The sequence below is a fragment of the Haliotis rubra genome, unplaced genomic scaffold, assembly GCF_003918875.1.
Source record: "Haliotis rubra isolate DU_JTF1 unplaced genomic scaffold, ASM391887v1 Scf47, whole genome shotgun sequence".
NCBI classification, from domain to species: Eukaryota; Metazoa; Mollusca; class Gastropoda; order Lepetellida; family Haliotidae; genus Haliotis; species Haliotis rubra.
This window is the reverse complement of record NW_025767157.1, coordinates 1406848-1426835: the sequence shown is the minus strand read 5'-3', so window position 1 is coordinate 1426835 and position 19988 is coordinate 1406848. Positions and strand designations below refer to the sequence as shown.

Sequence of the window (19988 nt, the reverse complement as noted above, 5' to 3'; positions counted from 1 at the left end):
TGACATTGTATGTATGTACATTCCACCACGTTCCCTCAGGTCTGAGAATCAACAGAGACTCATACTGCCACCATGAAAGAAAATGTCCTTTGGTTACAAGTCCTTTAGCGTTGCAGCTGCCACTAAATGGAACTCACTGCCAGACTCTCTCAAAGACGCCCAGTCGTTGGAACAATTTAAGTGTCTCTTAAAGACTCATCTGTTCCAATTCTACTTTTAAAGTGACCTTGTACTGCTGCCAAGTTTGTACTTCTTTTCCTTGACTCTTGTAAGCGCTATGAGCACGTCCCAGTGGAGTTTAGCGCCATATAAATGACATTATTATTAATATAAACAGTATACCGTATAGTTAGTCATCTCATACAATATATTTCTATATACAATATAAGTTGACAGATCGAGGCCACTCGCCTAACAAAACAGTTTTCTATACCAACTGACATAGATAAATACAGAAAATGAAACTGTATTTTTGTCCCAACGATCTGTATGGGGCCTATAATGCCAGACAGTCATATCACCAGGTGTATGCAGAGATTTCAACGCCAAGAGTGAAAATGTCCTGAGACGCGCGTGCGTGCGTGCGTGTGTGTGTGAGGGGGTTTCGTCCCCTGAAGTCAATGTATAATTGCAAATTCCCTTCTCAGAAAAGTAGAAAAGTCACTGAAACGATGTACGTGTATTCAGACGTATTTGTGTGATTGAGTTTGGCGTGAGAATTATCAGTTTAGTCGTGAGAGCGTGACATGAGTAACAAATGCGTGTCTCGAGCCGAAGTGAAAGGTGGCAGGTATGTGTATGCATGGCGAGCTGAAAATAGAACGAAGCCGGTTTATTTTCACTGTGATATTTATATCAGACGAGGTGATATCAAATGTGTTACCATGGTAACAAGCTCAAATTCTGCCCATGACACCTGATACCTGTCTGATTGGGGATAGGATTTATCACAACTGAATGAACTGATGTTCACTGGAAAACTGTCATAAAAAGCTGAACTAGATTTTTTAATAAAGATTTCATTCTTTTAAAGCTTACATGCAACGCAAAACACAACTTTGCAGATTCTGATACCTTTCGGTATAAACTTAGAGTAACAAATTATCAAAAATGGAAATTCAACTTATAAAGTTGAAAAATAACGCGATGAAAAAATCCCGCGAAATCGGAGTTCAAACGATTCACTTAAAAAACCCAGCTGGAGTGAAAAGTGGTTTAAACAGCTGTGCACGCCCACCCGCTCTGACTGGGTTCGGTATCCCGGGTGCTTCGTTTCGAGGGTAGTAAACCCAAGTACAAAATATTGCCCTTTTGATTTGCGATTATAATTTTGTTTATTTGTGGTTTTTTCAGAATCAGCAATGTATATTATATGTCATGAATATGTGATAATTGTGTTTTAATTATATTTATTTTTTGGTTGCATCTAAGCTTCAACATTTATTTCAAGGATAGATGGCATTTTGAAATATAAATTTGAAATCAATATTTTCTTGTAATTCAACAAAACAAACAGACTTAGTGACTAAACAACTGAGAATGAGCCACATAGAGTTGTGTCATATACTATATGTCAGTCCAGCATATAACTGGACGGCTTTGCTCTATACCAAGGTGTCAGTCCACCATATAACTACACGACTTTGCACTATACCAAGGTGCTCGGTGTAGGCCATGCATGGCTGGAATACGAGTTTATTTATATGAACTAATTATATGTAAACTATTTCAACATTTCAGCAGAAAGAACGAGTAGGAGACATTTTAACACAGTGTGCAGTCATGTATTTTAAAAGAATATACATGCATAATCTTATACTGTGTCCTCGTTATACACCAGATCTGATACAGGCTTCATCATAGACGACATACAAGGACAGACAACTCTGTGTAGAACTTGAACTTGAATTGTACTGGTCACATCGCGATGGGTAAACATATAAAGAGCAATGAACCCTCTATCAGTATCCATGGCTATGTTTATCGTCCACCCTTATCACACCACACGTACCACTTATATAAACGGTGACATATTGGGACCGTTCATAATTTATCAGGGGCGGATCCAGAGGGGTACTACCCCTGAAAAAATATCCCTGAGGTCGAGGAGCATTTCCCCTTAACCTTGGACTTCATGATTTATGTCTTCAGAACTACATACTATTACCCTGGCAATATCTGCAAGTTAATGTGTTAATTGCGACATGCCATACTGTGGTATATATTGTATATATTGTAGATATTCTCGATGCAGTACCGATGTGAACAGATGCAGTCAATTCTGTTTAACTCTATTGATGTGTAACTTGTTTTGTTGCTAAGTAACTACGTATCTTGTGTGAATGACACTCGTGGAATGTAATATCGTATGTCGGGCATGTCATATTTACTCATATACAATCTGCTGCACGTTGTCTTATGATGCTCCTACTATGTGTCAACCTTATACAATATTCATATGGAGTTTTATCATAGATATTGATATCTATAACTCATTCTAATTGTTTTATTGTTCATTGATGATATACATGACTCTTTGGCTGATAGCTCACTGTTTATGCACTAATTGAGTCTTGTGCTGTTAGTTGGGTTGCTCCTGCACAGTCTGTGGTGGTGGGGTAGCCTAATGGTTAAAGCGTTTAAAGTGAGTGAGTGAGTTGAGTTTTACGCTGCACTCAGCAATATTCCAGCTATATGGAGGCGGTCTGTAAATAATTGAATCTGGACCAGACAATCCAGTGATCAACAGCATGAGCATCGATCTGCACAATTGGGAACCGATGACATGTCAACCAAGTCAGCGAGCCTGACCACCCGATCCCGTTAGTCGCCTCTTACGACAAGCATGGGTTACTGAAGGCCCACTCTAACCCGGACCTTCACGGGTAAATGGTTTAAAGACCCTGGTTCGATTCTCCACATGGGTACAATGTGTGAAGTCCATTTCTGGTGTCCCCCGCCGTGATATTGCTGGAAAACTGCTAAAAGTGGCGTAAAACTAAAATCACTCACTCACTTGTGCACAGTTTTGCTGAGTCAGCTGATTCCCCGGCTCTCGCTGTACATATACACTCGATGACCGAGGATGTCCACGAAGCGAACCGTACCCGTGTTGCAGACTGACAGAGGTCGTTGTGCTTGCAGATCTGGATATAGTGCGGTCCTTGTAAATTTCTGACACTTTTAGATTGTGTCATGATAGTGCACTTGTGACACTGGCGATATCAATGGATGGAGAAATACTCAGCAACGACACAGGAGCCTGTCTTGTGTACAGATATATAGGATTGGGCACTTTTGACACTCTTGTGATATTAATTGATCTAGACTTATTTAAGTAACAGTACAAAGGCCTGTAGTGTAATAGCTAACTGGTTCACCAATTGCACGAATACATAAAACAGTCTCTTTTTATTCACTTGAGCTGTGAGCACAAAATATGACAACAGATTCACCGGGGACGTCTGGTGGTGACACTATGTGTATTGTTCTTTGTGGCCATTGTCTGGGTTGTCGTCTGCCGCCACCTGTCAGAATTTGATTAACAGCTGTTGTGTCATTGTCTCTCAGTCGCTGTATGGAAGGGATGTGGCAGATAGATATACATGCATGACATGAGGATCAGCACCTACATAATATCAAATCTATTGTTTTCTCAAATCTGTTCTATCAGTATATGCTTATCTCGAGGGCATCATGGGAATAACAGCAGTATCTTCTTTAATATAAATACTTATTAACATTGATACAGATGTACAGCGTGTATATGGCATATTTTAATAATGCCATAAGCGTATGTTGAACGAATGATGTACGTTTGGTTGTGTTAAATAAGCATAGTACTTTGTTTTATTGAATTCACAATGTACGTTTGTCTAGGTTGAATCAACACTGTACAGTAGTCTTTGTTGAATGGGTGAGTGATTGAGTTGGGTTTTACGCCGCACTCAGCAATATTCCAGCTAAATGGCGACGGTCTGTAAATAATAGAGTGATCGACAGCATGAGCATCGATCTTCGCAATTGGGAACCGATTATATGTGTCAACCCAGTCAGGGAGCCTGACAACCCGATCCCGTTGTTGGCCTCTTACCACAAGTTACTGACGATCAATATTCTAACCCGGACCTTCACGGGTACTGTGTTGAATGAACACCGTACAGTGGTCCCTGTTGAATGAACACTGTGCAGTAGACCGTGTTAAATGACCACTATACATCATAGGCGGATCCAGACCCCGGCCCCCTTTCTCCTGAAAGTTTATTAAATGACCATTGAAACCTCTCCTGAAAATGAAGTGTGCACCTCCCTTTCCCTCCTCAAAAAGCTGTATCTGCCCCTGGTACATAAGGCCATGTCCAGCTGAGGTAAACTGATGCCCTGCTGCAGAGGATACCCACCACAGTATACAGACGGACCCTTAAGTGCACAACACCAGGTGGAGTTAAAATATATACCATTTTTAACCCCTTTTGGTAGGACTCAAATAGCCATTTGGAATGCACAGCTGTATATTAGTTTACATGTGTCACTGCTGATGTTTATTTTATATACATATATATATGTGTGTGTGTGTGTGTTAACAGAGATAGATCCAGTGATTATTTATAAACTGTTTCACACAAGTGCTGAGCTGGATGAAGGAACATCCAAGAGTGTGGTGTGACAAAGTCCTGTCAGGGGTGCTTATAGCTGGGACAATATCCCACAGCACAGCTCAGCACCCCCAGCTCCACAAGAGACACCAACCAGCTGGGACAATCCCATCCCTCAGCACAGAGACACAGCTCAGCACCCCACCCCTAGCTTCACTAGCTCCACAAGAGACACCAACCAGTTTAGTTTACATGAACATGTCCGAGTGTTTCAGATGTACAGAACCCACGGAATCAGTCTCCAGCAACCCATGCTGGTTCTCATGGGTGACTAATACAACAGGATTGGCTGGTCAGGCCGCTGGCTGGGTTGATGCATGCCTTTATATTCATGCATCAATACTCATGATCTCAAGTATTGGATTGTCTGGTCCAGACTTGATGATTAACAGACCACCATCATATAGCTGGAATATTGCTGACTTCAACAACAAGTCAACAGACACAGGAGGGTTAGCAACAGAAGCACAGAAGAAAATCTACAAATGTTACACCACCCCTTGTCAACTTTGATGTGTACACCGGAAGTTAAAGTCATGGTGTGTTCTGCTGCAGAGAGTCAGGGAATGGATGATTCTTGCTGTAAGTCTACCTTGAGCATCAGAATTTCACCAAAGTCATGTCCAGTGCATACATACAACAATAGAATATACAATATATAAAATATTTTATTCCTATTTGAACAACAAACAATAAAATAAGCTCCAATACATAATTTTGAATTTAAGTACCCAGTAATATCAAAATACCCCTAACAAAATGAGCTTCAGGCACATTCCTATGTGCCAAATTTGTGTCAGTGGCATAAAATTCAAATATCAATAGCATCATTACAAATTGCTCTGTATTTCCACACCATGCATACTCAAAGCTCACTGGGTCAATGAACCAGTTCTCTTTGAAGTTTTATTCTCAACTCCCTAGGGTCTATACAACCCAATATGTCTCTGAAGCCCTAGAAGGCTCATGTAACCATAACTGGTCACAACATGCCAGTAGAACAAATAGTTGAATATAAACTTTCTTTTTTTCTGTGATGAACTTGTGGAGTACATAAATGCTGTGGAGTACATATTGCTGTCTGTTTGTAAGTAGATAAATAAAAAAAGATGAATACATAAGAAAATATGTAGCCTATGAAACGTGATATACACATCTGTCATCAGTAAGGTAATTTCTGTTACCAATCAGCAACAAGATGGTAATAACAGCTTGTACTAGGTAGTTAGCTGGTGTCATATGGCAAATATACAACCTTATCACCTGTTGGTATGTTGACAGCATAAGGTCATATATAAGTTACGTTTGGGTGAACAATGGTATCTTGTATGAGAAGACCTGCCATTGTGACAAGCCAACAAACTGCCCTGTGTACACACACTGCCAGTTCACGTAAGGTATCAAGTAATACAAGTTATCATATAGCTGATGGTATACAGATATTGTTTATAATATCAAAAAGAGCCATACATATTTCCACAGCCAAGCCATAAAACATACTAGTAATAATATGTCACTTAAACAAAAGATTATTAACTTCAGAATGAAAACTCAAGCAATGTTTTGGCAGAGATTCTTACATTCAGGCCCGGATTTCTGGAAACAAACTTAAGTCTGAGTTTTGACTTAAGTTCGAGTTTTTACTCAAATTTGAGAAAACGCAGAAAAATGCATTCCACAGAATGAACTGAAATTGGTATTAAACTCAAACTATAGAAGACAATTTGAGTTTGGTGGATAGATTACTTAAGTTGTTTGGGCTTTTATATTTTGAAAATGCAGTTGAGTTAAAAATTCAGTTTGAGATTTGAGTAAAAACTTAAGTTTGTTTCCAGAAATCCGGGCCTGATATTAAAGAGTTAGAAACTATGCCAAAACGTTGCTACAGCTGTAATAAAGAAGGTTATGAACCATACCACCCTGTCAGCTATAGAATACATTTAACTCTAAAACAAAGATAACAATAGGTAACATATTGATAAGGTCTTGATCATATAAATCAAAAGGTACAATCTACATGCTAAATAGCAACACTATGCCACTAACAGGAAACTCTCTCTCAGTACACGCCAATATGTCTCAAAGGGGAGTAACTCACCAGGGATGAAATGATTGACTGACTGACTGAGTTTGGTTTTACGCGCTTAGCAATATTCCAGCAATATCACGGCAGGGGACACCAGAAATGGGCGCCACACATTGTGCCCATGTGGGGAATCGAACCCGGGTCTTAAATTAAGTGGACGAGCCAACGCTTTAACCACTAGGCTACCCCACACCCAGGGATGAAATGATAGTGAACACCACAGTAATATCGAATAATGGAGTGGGTATGGTTTAAGCAAGTTTTGACAAAATTCTGACAATATCTTGTCAGGGGAAACCAGAAATAAGCTTCAAAAGTGGGGGATCGACACACTAACACTTCAACCAATGTGGCCCATAGTTTCTGGAATGAATAGTAACTAGAAATTGTTAGTTAAATAGTCTCAGTGATCATCTTCAGCTCCAACCCTTCCTCTTTCTGAGGCTTGACTGATTATTCAGAGTATTCAGAATAACTTTAAACTCTCCACATCAACCAGAAATACTAAAAGGATGCTCAAGCATCTGTCTCACTGTTTTTTATACCATTCACACTGACATTTGGTGTGTTTTTCCGATAGCGACCCTGAAATGTCTTTAAGTATACAATGAAACTTGAAATGGTGCATCTACATGATTTGCTGGCTGTGGCTGGGGACAGCTGGGTGGAGAGGAGGTAAGTTGGGTTTTACACCAGCTTTAGCAAAAACCATTGGGATAGAAACACAGAAGCCCACATCATGTTAATATTGGGTCATCACTAAAGCGTGATTATTTTCACATTAAATACCTAAATTATCAACAGGTTTGGATTAGAGTATCTGTGGATCATGTTATATGACACTGAAACAACAAATAGTGTTGACCACAGAATAGTGACTTGGTTTGACTAGATTTAGTTATAAACCTTCAAGTGTTATCACATACATTTGTTGGAACTGAGTTGAAAACAGTCAAGGTTACTCCCTTTTTCTGCTCATGCTGTTGATCACTGGATTGTCTGGTTCAGATTCGATTATTTACAGACCGCTGCCATATAGCTGGAATATTGCTGAGTGCTGCATAAAACTAAACTCACTACTCCCTTTTAGTGACTGTTAGTAATCTCTGTTCAGGCTGTCCTCACACACTGTCTTCCTGAATACTGGACTGGTCTGGCCCAAGTTTGGGGACTGGGAGGAGGAGTTAAGTGGGCTGGGTGGAGATTACGATTATCGACAGCTGGACATTTGCATCAGCAATAGATACATGATAGGGCAACAGGATCTGATGTATTCCTATCCTAACCTGGATCTTGACTGAGACGTTGAGTTATTGACAATGATTCACGGCACTTTGAATAAGAGAACACTGTAATATAAACAGCAATACAGGGCAGTAATGTGAGCTCTCCCAAAAAATTTGATGCAAAATTTCAAATAAATACAACTACATCTAATAAAGTTTTCTGAAAACAGACATTAGACTTCTTTCCATGCACTGTGGGTTCCTCTCATCATGCGGACACGTTCAACAAGATCAGACAACTCTGTGCAGACTTTTCAGTCAGTGCGGTCCTTGTTGTTACGCCAGATGTTGAAAGTGAGGCAGCTTGCAAGTGAGACCCAGCCCAGGTAGGGGAGGAGCAGGTAGGAGGCTGTCCGGTTGACGGGATGGAAGGTGATAATAGTTGCCAGGATTGCTCCCCACAGAGCACCAATCTCAATTGTGGCCTGTAACAGATGCAGCAGAGTAACAAGCACCTGTAATTACAGTCCAGTGGGTGTCAGGATGCAACAGTGTCATGTACATCAATACTTACACAACTAGGGTACTCTATACCCATTGTTAGTGTATCATGTATTGTATTATGTAAAAATTAACAATGCACTGATATATTTGTAAATTTGACATTCCTAAACACTGAACCAATGTGCATTACTGCAAAATGTTGGTACAAATTGATTAAACATGGAAAGCTCATTACTGTGGTCAAAGTATAGTACACAATACCATGTGATCTACTTAATTTGAGCACAAATATATATTTATCTCCTCTAATAACTTTGGCTACTATAATGTTGGTCATTCTCTTCCCACAAAGATTACTTGTCATATCTTCCTATGAACCTCTGTTCTAATACGGCCCTTTCATAGTGCGAGTGTTCAGGATTCGTGATTGGTTGCAATCAGAATTAGTTGTGCAGTCAGCGACGTTGTTTCAAAAGTGATCATTCGCAAGGTCTCGGTAATTTTCGTATGCTTCGGGAAAACTAGAACCTCTTCCCATGGGCGATGCGCAAACGTTTCTTCTAGACAGAACTCAGTCATGTAATAGCGGATCATTGGCGTCTCCACTGCCCTTGTTGACAACGGACAAGCTAGCCATTAAATCATTATTAAATGCCTTGTGTGTCACATCAACACAAGTCCCCGGGAGGGGAGGGATATTTGTGGCCCCACATATGCTTGTATTAGTCAAACTGGATCTAAGTTGATGTAACATGTGTCCTGATTGGATAGAAAAATGTAATTTTTAGAGTAAAATTGATATTTTAAACTTATCCTGACTCATGCTCTTTTGCTTGTCTTCTTCTTCTTTGCTAACATAGTGGAACACTTGTATCTCCTTAATTGAAGCTCCTTCAATGTAAAATCACTAATTGGTACTCACCAAGAGTTGCCTCCCTTGCCCTTTTGGCGGGAACAGGTGTCGCCACCCTCTGGCCTCATGCTTCACTCTCTCCTGATTTTATGAGCCCAACACTTGAATTTACAGGGAAATCCAAAGTGTTATGTGGGGAGGATGGGAGGGCTTTACCTCATGAATCAGGATAAGTATAAAATATCAATTTTACTCTAAAATTACTTATTTTTCCTTATCCTGACTCATGCTCTTTTGCTTGTAGAATCCTCTACTGAAACGGAGGTGGGAAAAACAGAATACTTTGGATTTATAGAATTAGTGATTTATATAGATATAACTGTAATAAACTCCCTTACGGAACTTCATAAAGGCATAGACTTAGGATATTTCCTCTATTATAAGCCATAGGTTATATTTTGCCATACTGGGGTATTTACAATAATAATATACTGTGATATTATCAAATAACAATATCAAAGCGACTCTGATAGAGAAGCTATACAACTGAACATAATCATCAGTAAAAGTTTATGGGTGAGTAGACCTAAGCTAAGTATATACATAGTGCTAGAACTCCGTGAGAGTTATAAGCTAGATAATGCATGTATCAATTATGCATATTAATCTCGTAAGACTACGATGTTAACGCTTCTGACGGGACTGTCAACTGCTGTCTGAGGACCAAGGGACCCGAAATGGTGAATACCTGAGACGCCCTCGGGTGGTGATATCTCTCAGATAGTGATTAGCAAACACCATGTTAGATTTCCAAAAGCATCCTTCCATAATTGTATTCAATGAACAGTTACCGTGTAGAGGCTTAGAGTGGAAGCCAATGCCCTGATCTCATGGGGATTTGATGCTGTTGGAGGGTCCAGTCCTGCTGCCTTGTAGGCCCGAAGTATGACAGTTCTTATCCATATAGATATGGTGGTACGAGACTTCTGTCTGAGTTGTTGCCTCGACAAGGGAATGAATAATCGTTTGAGAAATCTTAAGCCTTGTTTTGGAACGTCAATTAAATAGATTTTGAGAGCTCTGACTGGGCATAGAGATAAGTCCAGTGTATCTTGAGATCCGAGAATCGAGGATAGTGCAGGGATATGGAATAACCTGTCTGGTTGACCTGGTAGTTGATTTTTGGCGATGAAATCCCATCTTAGTCCCAGGTGTGCTGTGTTTTGATTGTCATCAAACTGTATCCTCTCATAATCTAGTGCGTGAATTTCTGACATCCTGGCTGCTGTGGCTAGAGATAACAGGAAAAGCGTTTTCTGTGAGAGAAATTCAAAAGTTGTCGATTCCAACGGTTCATAAGCCTCACTTGTGAGGTGTTGTAGCACTATATTCAGATCCCAAGCTGGGGCGTGGAACTTCCGCTTTTGGTCCTCCAATCGGAAAGCACGTAGTAAGGCCAGTAACTCTGGAGTTTTAGTCAATTTGACACCCGCTCTCATAGTAATCACAGAACTAAGCTGCAAGATATGTTGACAATGTCGAGCCTTTTAAATGTTTGTTTTGCGTAAGTAACACAAATAATCTGCCACTTGTGGATGAGTAGCATCTCTCGCTGTAAATCCCCTTATTTGCTGCGTAATTTTAAACTGTGCCACTTGTCGCCGTTACAAGTTACGTGTAGAATTATGTAAGGCAAGCTGACCGCTTTTGCCGCCCTGGTAGAATATCCTCTCTTGTTTAAACACATTTTAATACAGTCCATAATGAAGTTGGAATACTTCTGGGCTTCCGTGCACCTGTTTGGTGTGTGGATGTATTAAGAGATTTGGCGCTTTGGGTAGCTCTAGTGTTGGTTGACCGATTTCTTGAATTAGAATGGGAAACCACGCTCTGGCTGGCCAGTAGGGCACGCGACCAAAGTGAGTTGGAGGCTCTGTGTTTGTCTGATTTTCTGTAACACTTGAGGTATTATTGCTGGCTGGCGGAAACGCTTAGCGTCGCATTGAGGCCTTCCCAGGATATGCTTAGAGCGTCCGTTGCCCATGCTTGTGGGTCTGGGACTGGTGACACGAATGTCGGTAGCTGATTGTTGAAGCGTGTGGCTTAATAGATCTACTAGCTGCGCCCTATTTGCTTGATTATCTGTGCAAATATTTCTGTATTGAGCATCCATTCTGTCGGTGACGGTTGATGTGGCCCGAGAGAGTGCGCCTGCTAGTACATTCTTGGCTCGGGAATGTGACATGCTCTGACATGTAGGTTTAGATCGTGGATTAGATCGAACAGTTGAAAGCTTCAAGTCAATAGGTTCAGTGATCTCGTTGAGCCTTGTTTGTTCACATAGAACGCCACTGTCGAGAGTAGTCGGTATGAATCATTAAGTCGCATTCTGTAGAATGGTGCTCCAATGAAGTATGGCGCTGATTACAGCTTTCATCTCTAACATGTTTATATGGAGCTTGCTTTCTTGCTGATTCCATAACCCTGATGTCGATCCGTTGGCTGAGATGAGCTCCCCAACCTTGGGCGACGCTGTCTACATATAGATGGGTTTTGAATTCCTGCTCTGCTAAACAAATACCTTTCGAGACATTCACCTCCTGGTCCACCATAGTAGATGAGGTCTGAGATGTTTCGGTAGACTGAATGGTTGTAGGTCGCCGAGATGTGCATCGATGAAGACCTGTAACGGGCGTGAGCTGTAATCTGCCTCTGACTGTCATGTCTTGGGCTGATGTGAGGAGACCCAACAAGCTCTGCCATTGTCGTGAGTGGTAACGGAGAGAGTAGAGCTGGCGGAATGGTCTGTTGGATCTTGAGCCAACGGTCTTCTGGTACGACGATACGGGTTGAGAGTCGTGATAAATCGAATGCCTAGGAACTGCAGATCTTGGCGATGGTACTAGGTCCGACTTGAGTAAGTTTACTAACCATCCTAGCTGTGTTAGTAGCTTTATGATGTAGTTTAACTGTAGTTTGAGACGCTGTGGATCTTGATCTACTTGTATCCCGTCAGTCGAGGTAGAACGCACTGCATAGCCCTAGATGATGTAGATAGGTGACAATAGGTTTCGTTATCCCTCGTGAATAGCCAGGGGCTGATGATATTCAATGGGAGTACTTTCCATTGGTAATGTAGCCCGCCTAGTGTAAATCTTAGATATTTCCTGGATTCGGATGTATCGGGATGTGTAGATATGCGCCTTGCAGATCTATACTGGCCATGTAATCCATGGGGCTTAATCAACTGCCGTGTGAACTGAGGTAGGTGTATCATCATGAAACTTTGGTGGTTTCCATGTAGATAATTCCTGTTGAAAAAGCTCATGTTGTAAATGAGTCTGTATTTCTCCTTGGAGTTTTTCTTGGGTACTAGGAAAACTGGGGAGTAGAAGCCTGGTCTGATGTTTACTTGATCTAGTACTTCTATGGCCTGCTTGGTTATGAGTGATGTAACAGCCTCTCTTAACTTTGGTAGTTGTTGTGCCTGTAAGTCGAACTTGTGAGGGTTGACTGTCAGCGGAGGCGGCCTGTAGTGGGATACAAAACTCCGGTTGAAGAATGTTGGAGACATATGGGTCTTGTAACATTCCCCAGTTCTCCCAGTGTAGTTGGAGGCGCCCACCCACTTGTGACGGGTTGTACTGGAACAGCTGGGGTGGAAGACTCCAGTCGTTCGAACCTGTCTTTCAGCTTATAGTTAAGGGAACCTCTGGGTGTCCTGCCTCTTCCTGACCCTCCTCTATAGTTGCCATATGGGCTTAAGCTCTAAAGAATCTTTTCCTGGCGCCTGGCTATCTTCCTATCCCGCGCTTTCTGTAGTCCCCGAGAACTTAGATCTCCCTCTGAGTATCTTTGTGAAGTCTGCCTGATGACGCTTGGCTAGCGGTGTCCATCGACTTGATCATAAGGACTTCTCTGGAGTCCTTAGTGACTTCCTTGGAGACTTTGTCTATTCCTCCGCCAAAGATGGATGGGGAAGACCACGGGCTGTATAGAGTGGAGCTGTAAAGTTCTCACCCCAGCTGCAGGAAGCGAGGAGGCCTTGACGACGAGCTAAGGTCAGCGCTCTGCTGAGACAGATGTGAGATGATCTGTAGAAACTGCTGGTCCTTCTTTTGCATCAGTAGGGCCGAGTAGATCATCCTATCATCTTCAGAGGTCGATTACGAAATCTGGTGATAAGTGTCTCATTGATCGCTCTAGATCTATTTAGGCCAAAAACATGCGCCTCGGCCATGGTTTCTATCTGCACCAGCTTCATGCGCATCGCCAATCTTGTAGTTCTTGTTCTTAACATCGCTGATCAGCTTGTAGTTGTCATCGATGTCTTGTGCCTTGAGGAAGGGGTCCATATTGTGCGTGGAGAACTTCTTAGCGTGAAAGTTCGGCAGATGTGGTGTCTGCACTTTCGTGGCTTTATGGAAGGCTGTATCTAGATTCTGTGGCACCGCAGCAATCGGGTCGTCGGAGGTAGGGTGACGACGTATCGCCTGCATCGCCTTCCTTCATCAGGTATGTCTGGCGCTTTGGGGAGACCTGACTGTAGACTTGTGTGCAGACTTGTGTGGTGACCTGCGAGGTGATCGACGTGGTGATGTACGCGGAGATCGGCGTGGTGAACGGCGTGGAGATCGTCTAGGTGATCTGCGTCTATGGGATGACCTTCTCGGAGATCTGCGAGGAGAATGTTGATAGCTTCGCCAAGCTCTTGAGTAGTCCCTCGACGCCCTTCTGGACGATGATGACGATCTGTGTGGACGGCCTTCGTGGAAGCTTCCCGCTGCGTCCGGATCTGGGGAGCGCGCCTTGACCTCCGCGTGGACGGCTTCCGCGATGTCTGGTGGTCTGAGTCCGCATCTGAGGATGAGACCAAGGACGGTGACGATCTCTTCTCCGCCTTCGCTAAGGCCTTCGCGAAGACTGTACATCTGGGTCCTTCGTCGAGGTGGTCTGTGACTTCCTTCTTGAAGGCTGCTTCACGTGGCTGCTGCTACGCTGGCCCTGGGCTGGCTTCTTCTCCCCGCCTGTAGTGGCCTCCATTATGGTCATGATCTGCCGCAACAGCTCGCCTGGGATGGTCTGCGACGGCGGTCGGGTGCCCTCTCTGCGATGACAGCGGCTGAGCCCTCAGGGAAGTCGCCTGACATCAGTGTAGAGACATCAGGCTGCATGGCGATCTCTGCTGATGTCACTGTAGCTGTCACCGGTCGCTTCTTGTATGCGTCGCCAGGGATGATGATCGGCTGATCATCGTAGAGGCCCAGTTCAAGCGGCTGGAACAATCTCGCTAAGAAAGTTCTTTGACGACTTCTCGTGACTTCCCTTGGAGGTCGACGCTGCCCTGGGGGTCCGGGTCGCTGAGAAGATGTCGAGGCCCTCTTGGACTTTGGCTGCATGACGACGGACGCCTGGGAGGCAGGACGCCTCTTCCGGGTCTCTAGCGGAACACCAGACGGAGGGGGTCGATCGACAGCAGCTGACTGGATGGGGAATCCGATGTATCGGCCATGTCTAACCCTTTGTTTGCGGACCTATCTGCGTAATGCCTCAAGACGCAAAGATATTTATGAAAAGCAGAATTAGATAGATTAATGCAGTAACTGCAACGTGAATCAAACGCACAAGGCGAAAGCACAACTAGGGCATAATACATGGGGTCAGCAACAGAAAACGTAAACTGCAAATAGTACAGATTTTCATCAACGTAATACTAGCTGAACAATCACTTAACTCCACGGAATAAACAGTAGAAATAATGATTAATTATCAATGCAAATGAATGAAGGATACTAGCTATACCTCTATAGTAACCTATAAGAGGTAAAAACTAAGAAAACCAAAGGATATAGTGTGTAAGGAGACACAGGCGCTCTCACATCCTGCTCACTGGGCTAAGAAGGAGAGAGTGAAGCATGAGGGCCAGAGGGTGGCGACACCTGTTCCCGCCAAAGGGCAAGGGAGGCAACTCTTGGTGAGTACCAATTAGTGATTTTACATTGAAGGGAGCTTCACTTATGAGATACAAGTGTTCCACTATGTTCTCAGCAAGAAGAAGAAGACAAGCAAAAGAGCATGAGTCAGGATGAGGAAAAATAAGATAATTAGGTGTTGCGATTTTTTATCGCTAGGGGATTTTACGAGAACCGGGAAATATGGCCGTATTAAAACAGAGGTTAGTAGAAAGATATGACAAGTAACCAATGTGGGAAGAGAATGAATGTTGGTATGCATGCAGCCCATGAAGTAAAGATAATGAAAATAACTCACCAAACCCAGCTTCTTGGCACCAAAGAATATCGGTGTCCAGGCCCAGTTTAGGGCAAGCTGAGTGCCAAAACAGGCAAGAGGCAGTGCAGCATCTCCGCTAAATCCCCCACCGTCTCGCCAAACGAGGTAAGAGGCATATCCCATTGAAGAGTAAAGGTAAGTCCACACAGGACCGAACACGTAGTTTGGGGGTCTCCATGATGGCCTCCTCAAGTTCTGGAAATACAATATGGACACACTAAACAACACATACAGGAACTGGTGCAGCTGAGCATTCCTGTAAGACCCTGTGGGGATCCAGGGGAAAACAGGTGCAGGATGTATAGGGATGATCAGTTGCTTGACTGATTGTTGGGTGGTGATGCAGCCAAATGGGAGAGCGTTCATGCTAAAGGCCCGGGTTTTATTTTCCCACTTTGTACAATCCAAAATTCAGTCAAGAAATGATCTTCAGCAAAGGCGACCTTCAGTAAGGCCAAACAAAATAAATGTTGTGGTTCCGATTACACCTCTTTAAAATTTATGGTAGGTAGGTAGGAATTCTTTTTTTTTTACGTTTTTTTAGAAGTAAAGTATGAACTAATAACACATTTATCAATGTGTAATTGTTTATTGAATCAAGCTTGCAGCCATCATGTCGACATTCTTTATCAGAATGACCAATGTCCGTTGGTGCCAGGAAAAAACAATGGCATCTGAAAGCTTATTTTATTCATACCTCTAAAAAACCTAGGATCGGCACCAGAATTCAAGGGTCGGGTAATCGGAACCACAACACAATGTTTTTAGGCCTAACTGCTTTTTGAGTGAGTCAGCTACTTTAAGTCTATGTTGATACTCAATATCCATTTTATGCCCTTCCTGTTATCAATTAAGTGAATCCCACCTTAGGAAACACATGAAAAAATGTTTGTGGTTGATAATATTATACATAGATATCTGTAGATTGTTGCATTATTCAATGTGCACTCACTCACTCACTCTCCATATTAAAGACTCAAACATCTTCAAATATTATAGATGGTCTTTTTGACTCTGTGATTTTACTTTTGACCGCATCTTTGCCAGTCACATTATTAAACATGAAAAACCTGACTGTAAAAGATTGGCCAAACATTATGAGGCCCTATTATCCCAATACAATCCTTGCCAATGAGCCTCCAATTGGCTCATGGACCTAAAATAAGATAATTAATGCTATGCTTGAGAGTGATGTCCCTTGGTCAGTCTTCACAACGATCACAGTACAGTCAGGGCATTCCACATGTAGAGGACTCACTGAAGTCCAGACACAAGTCAGGTACTTGACCGGAAATACACCACTTAAATGCAAGTGACTTGCACTCAGGTTCTATCAATGTGGAAAATATTTCAATTGGATGTAATCTGGAACTCCTCGATTACGGTTCTGACTACTGAGAAAGTGAAGCAAACCTGTGTAGTTGACTTCTCTTGAAGTCCATTAGCTTTGGAACTGTTTTATTTATTTATGACTTTTCCAGTTAAAAGATATTACAGAAGCTTCCTGAGATAAAAAAAGACCCCTTGGAATAAATTATAGTTTTACAATTCAATTACCAAAGGGATAATTTTTTATAATTAAGGCCAGGGCTTAATATCGGAATTCCTGGTATATTAAGGCATGCCACAATGCCACTACATACCTCATACCAGTCTGGGATTGCCTTCCTTGTCAAGAAGCCTCCAGCAATACCACCAAGGTTAGGAAATACTATTGCAAACGCTGGACGAACGTACTCAGACATCTGAAACAAGTTGAGGTTACATATAGCAGTTACATAACTTCCCACATCTGGTCCTTGATTTGGGATCATTGCTGCGTGTGATACTTCAATGACAACTAAAAGCTGAAGATTAACTCCTACCCTGACATGACCTCCAAATATGTAAAAAAAAAAAAGGTAAATGAAAGGTTCACTAAGGGACCGTTCATAATTTATGGCTAGGGGAGATGATGATGATTTTATGGAGAAGCATGTACAATGTGAATGACCCCCCCTCCCTAAAATGTATGTACAAAGTCAATAACCCCCTCCCTCTTTCCATATATTTAAAATATTTATATGTACAAAATTGCTGACCCCTCCAAAAAACTTGTGTACAAAAATTGTTGACCCCCACACCTCCCCAGAACAAAATGGGTGACCCCCTTAAAAAGTTAAAGTCATAATTATGAACGGTCCCTAAAACCTTTATAAACTTTTTTAGTGAGCCTTTCGTTTACCTTGGGTTTTTTTACATATTTGGGGATTAAATTTTATAGTGAAGCTTTCATTTACCTTTTTTTTTTTACATATTTGGAGGTCATTTTGAGTAGCAATTAATCTTCAGCTCATAAATAATGTTCTTATCCAAAGAAACTTTAAACGAATTTTGAGGATTTTACACACACTTCCTTTTTTCAGTGAAGTGGTCGTCCCTTCGTTTTCACGTTTGCTTGGTTTGTGCGCGACAAAACATTGTCTTGTAACGCCCATATTATGGGTAAATATAACCCTAACTGCGGCCGACAACAACTGACACCATCTTCATGTGCACGGAAAGGTGAGATGACACTGACCTCGCCTGGTGAATCACCAGCTCACAGCTCTGAATCCTGTGAGTGTAAATGATCATATCTGCATCTGGAGAGAATAGTGTACTTTATTATTTAGCTTCTGTCGAGAAACATAACCTTCCTTGCAACCATACCAGCGCACACGTGTTTCAGCACACAGATAAATAAAAAAAAATCCCACCTTACATAAGCTCCCTGCTGCAACCACTTGAACCTCAGGACGAAATGTGTTGACTGAGGTGGTTATCTGGAGGACGGTCCGGTCTATAGGGTAGTACAAAAATGTGAATTCTAGAATATTGAAACGAACAGAATACGTTCTAACATTCCAAAAATGTAATGCTTTCGTTTTATAATATGATGGTTTTATCGATAAATAAATCCGCTTTAACCAAAAGGAAGAGGGAGAGATGTCATCGTGCCCGCAATAATGCGACGAGAAGTGTAACCTCACCTCATAAAACTTTCGAGTCGTATGCAACTTCGTTTGGATGATTCGTCTTTTACATTAATATAGGCCAACCCGTCATTTTACGGAAGTAAATTTCAGATTTTTGTACTGTTTTCGTGCATGCACCAACTTCGTGTACTTATTTTGTTGACAAAGCACATAGGAGCTAACACATATGTTATAAGACTGTTATGTGTTTGTACTGCCAGGGATAATCTACGTTATATATAGTCTCCCTGGTACTGCGAAAGAGAAACTCGCATACGGCCTTGCCCGGCATTTATTCAACCTGACTCGCGACCTTTGACCTTTCTGAAATTTATTAATTACATAAGATAAAAGTTTCAAGACATTTTGTGAACCATGATCATTGATGATTTACGTCAAAAGTGCCCAAAGCGAAGCTCCCCAATCGGCTACATCAAAGGCGTATCTTTGGCTACATGTAGGCCTACTGTATCGAGTTTTAATTCGCTCTCGCTCGGGCAATACAATATACGTCGTACGGCACACTTGCTTGTGTAATAATCGCTATATTCACGCTTTGTTCGACCACCTGCTGCTTACATTCAACCCGTGGGGGTTCCGGTGCAGAAGTAGCCGAGAGCCGCGATGCGGTCTATACAGTCAAGACATGACCTAGACTAACAACTAGTCTCTGAAATGAACATAAATAGTTCATAGTAAAAAAATATATAATATAATGAAAAGGAGCCCTGAGACTTTAAGCTGAGGAAATCTAGACTTGCCACATTTTCTAGACTTGCGTGGGCTTTCTTGGATATATTTGCTTCAGGGTCTGTACGAGAGACTAGACATGACCCTGCATGATGCAGGGTCATGTATTTACTGTATATACCGCATCACGGCTCTCGGCTAGTGCAGAACAAGCCTATGAAATGTTTGCATTTAATGTGATGGACTAGGTACGTGGTTGTTATTGTCTCCTCGGTGACTTGGTTAATTGCTTCGCATCACAACGAAAACTGTTGGCAATATCAATCACCGGTCTGGTGACAGGCCGCCGCCAACAAACAACTACACTATTACTGAACAAACAGCCTCATTCAACATGGAGCATGTTAAACTTTGAGAAATACACCAATAAAGTTTTTTTATATACAGTACAACCAGAAATTATTGAGAATTTAAGATTGTAAATTATTTTATTTTTTTCCTCATTGCTCACGTATTAAATGTGAATATTAGCAGAACATAACTCCAGATTCAAAGACAGGTGAACAGTTAGTATTTTGTTTTGTCAAGTCACCATGGGCAGCAATGCAGGCTTCAATGAGGCGGGGCATACTATTAATCAAAGAAGTTAGAAAGTCGTGGTCCATGCGGTCCCAATATCGGACCCCC

The 19988-nt window shown here is 42.0% G+C and overlaps 1 protein-coding gene across 1 annotated transcript; it reads right to left on the bottom strand.

Annotated features, from left to right (window-relative positions):
• Positions 1 to 7314: 7314 nt before the first annotated feature.
• On the bottom strand, positions 7315 to 18454 carry LOC124290559 (translocator protein-like). The gene is made up of 4 exons (XM_046727306.1): positions 18354 to 18454; positions 17259 to 17360; positions 15595 to 15810; positions 7315 to 8452 (listed from the first exon to the last, which is right to left on the bottom strand). Exons 2-4 carry the CDS (start codon positions 17358 to 17360, stop codon positions 8282 to 8284), a joined length of 489 nt encoding a protein of 162 aa, XP_046583262.1. The 5' UTR covers positions 18354 to 18454; the 3' UTR covers positions 7315 to 8281.
• Positions 18455 to 19988: the final 1534 nt, after the last annotated feature.

Excerpts from the sequence above, each read along its gene's own strand:
- LOC124290559 (XM_046727306.1), bottom strand. The coding sequence starts at position 17,360 with ATGTCTGAGTACGTTCGTCCAGCGTTTGCAATAGTATTTCCTAACCTT. Across the intron at positions 15,811-17,258 it reads CAATCCCAGACTGGTATGAG|AACTTGAGGAGGCCATCATG; the intron begins GTATGTAGTGGC and ends TTGTATTTCCAG. Across the intron at positions 8,453-15,594 it reads GTGCCAAGAAGCTGGGTTTG|GCCACAATTGAGATTGGTGC; the intron begins GTGAGTTATTTT and ends CATCTGTTACAG.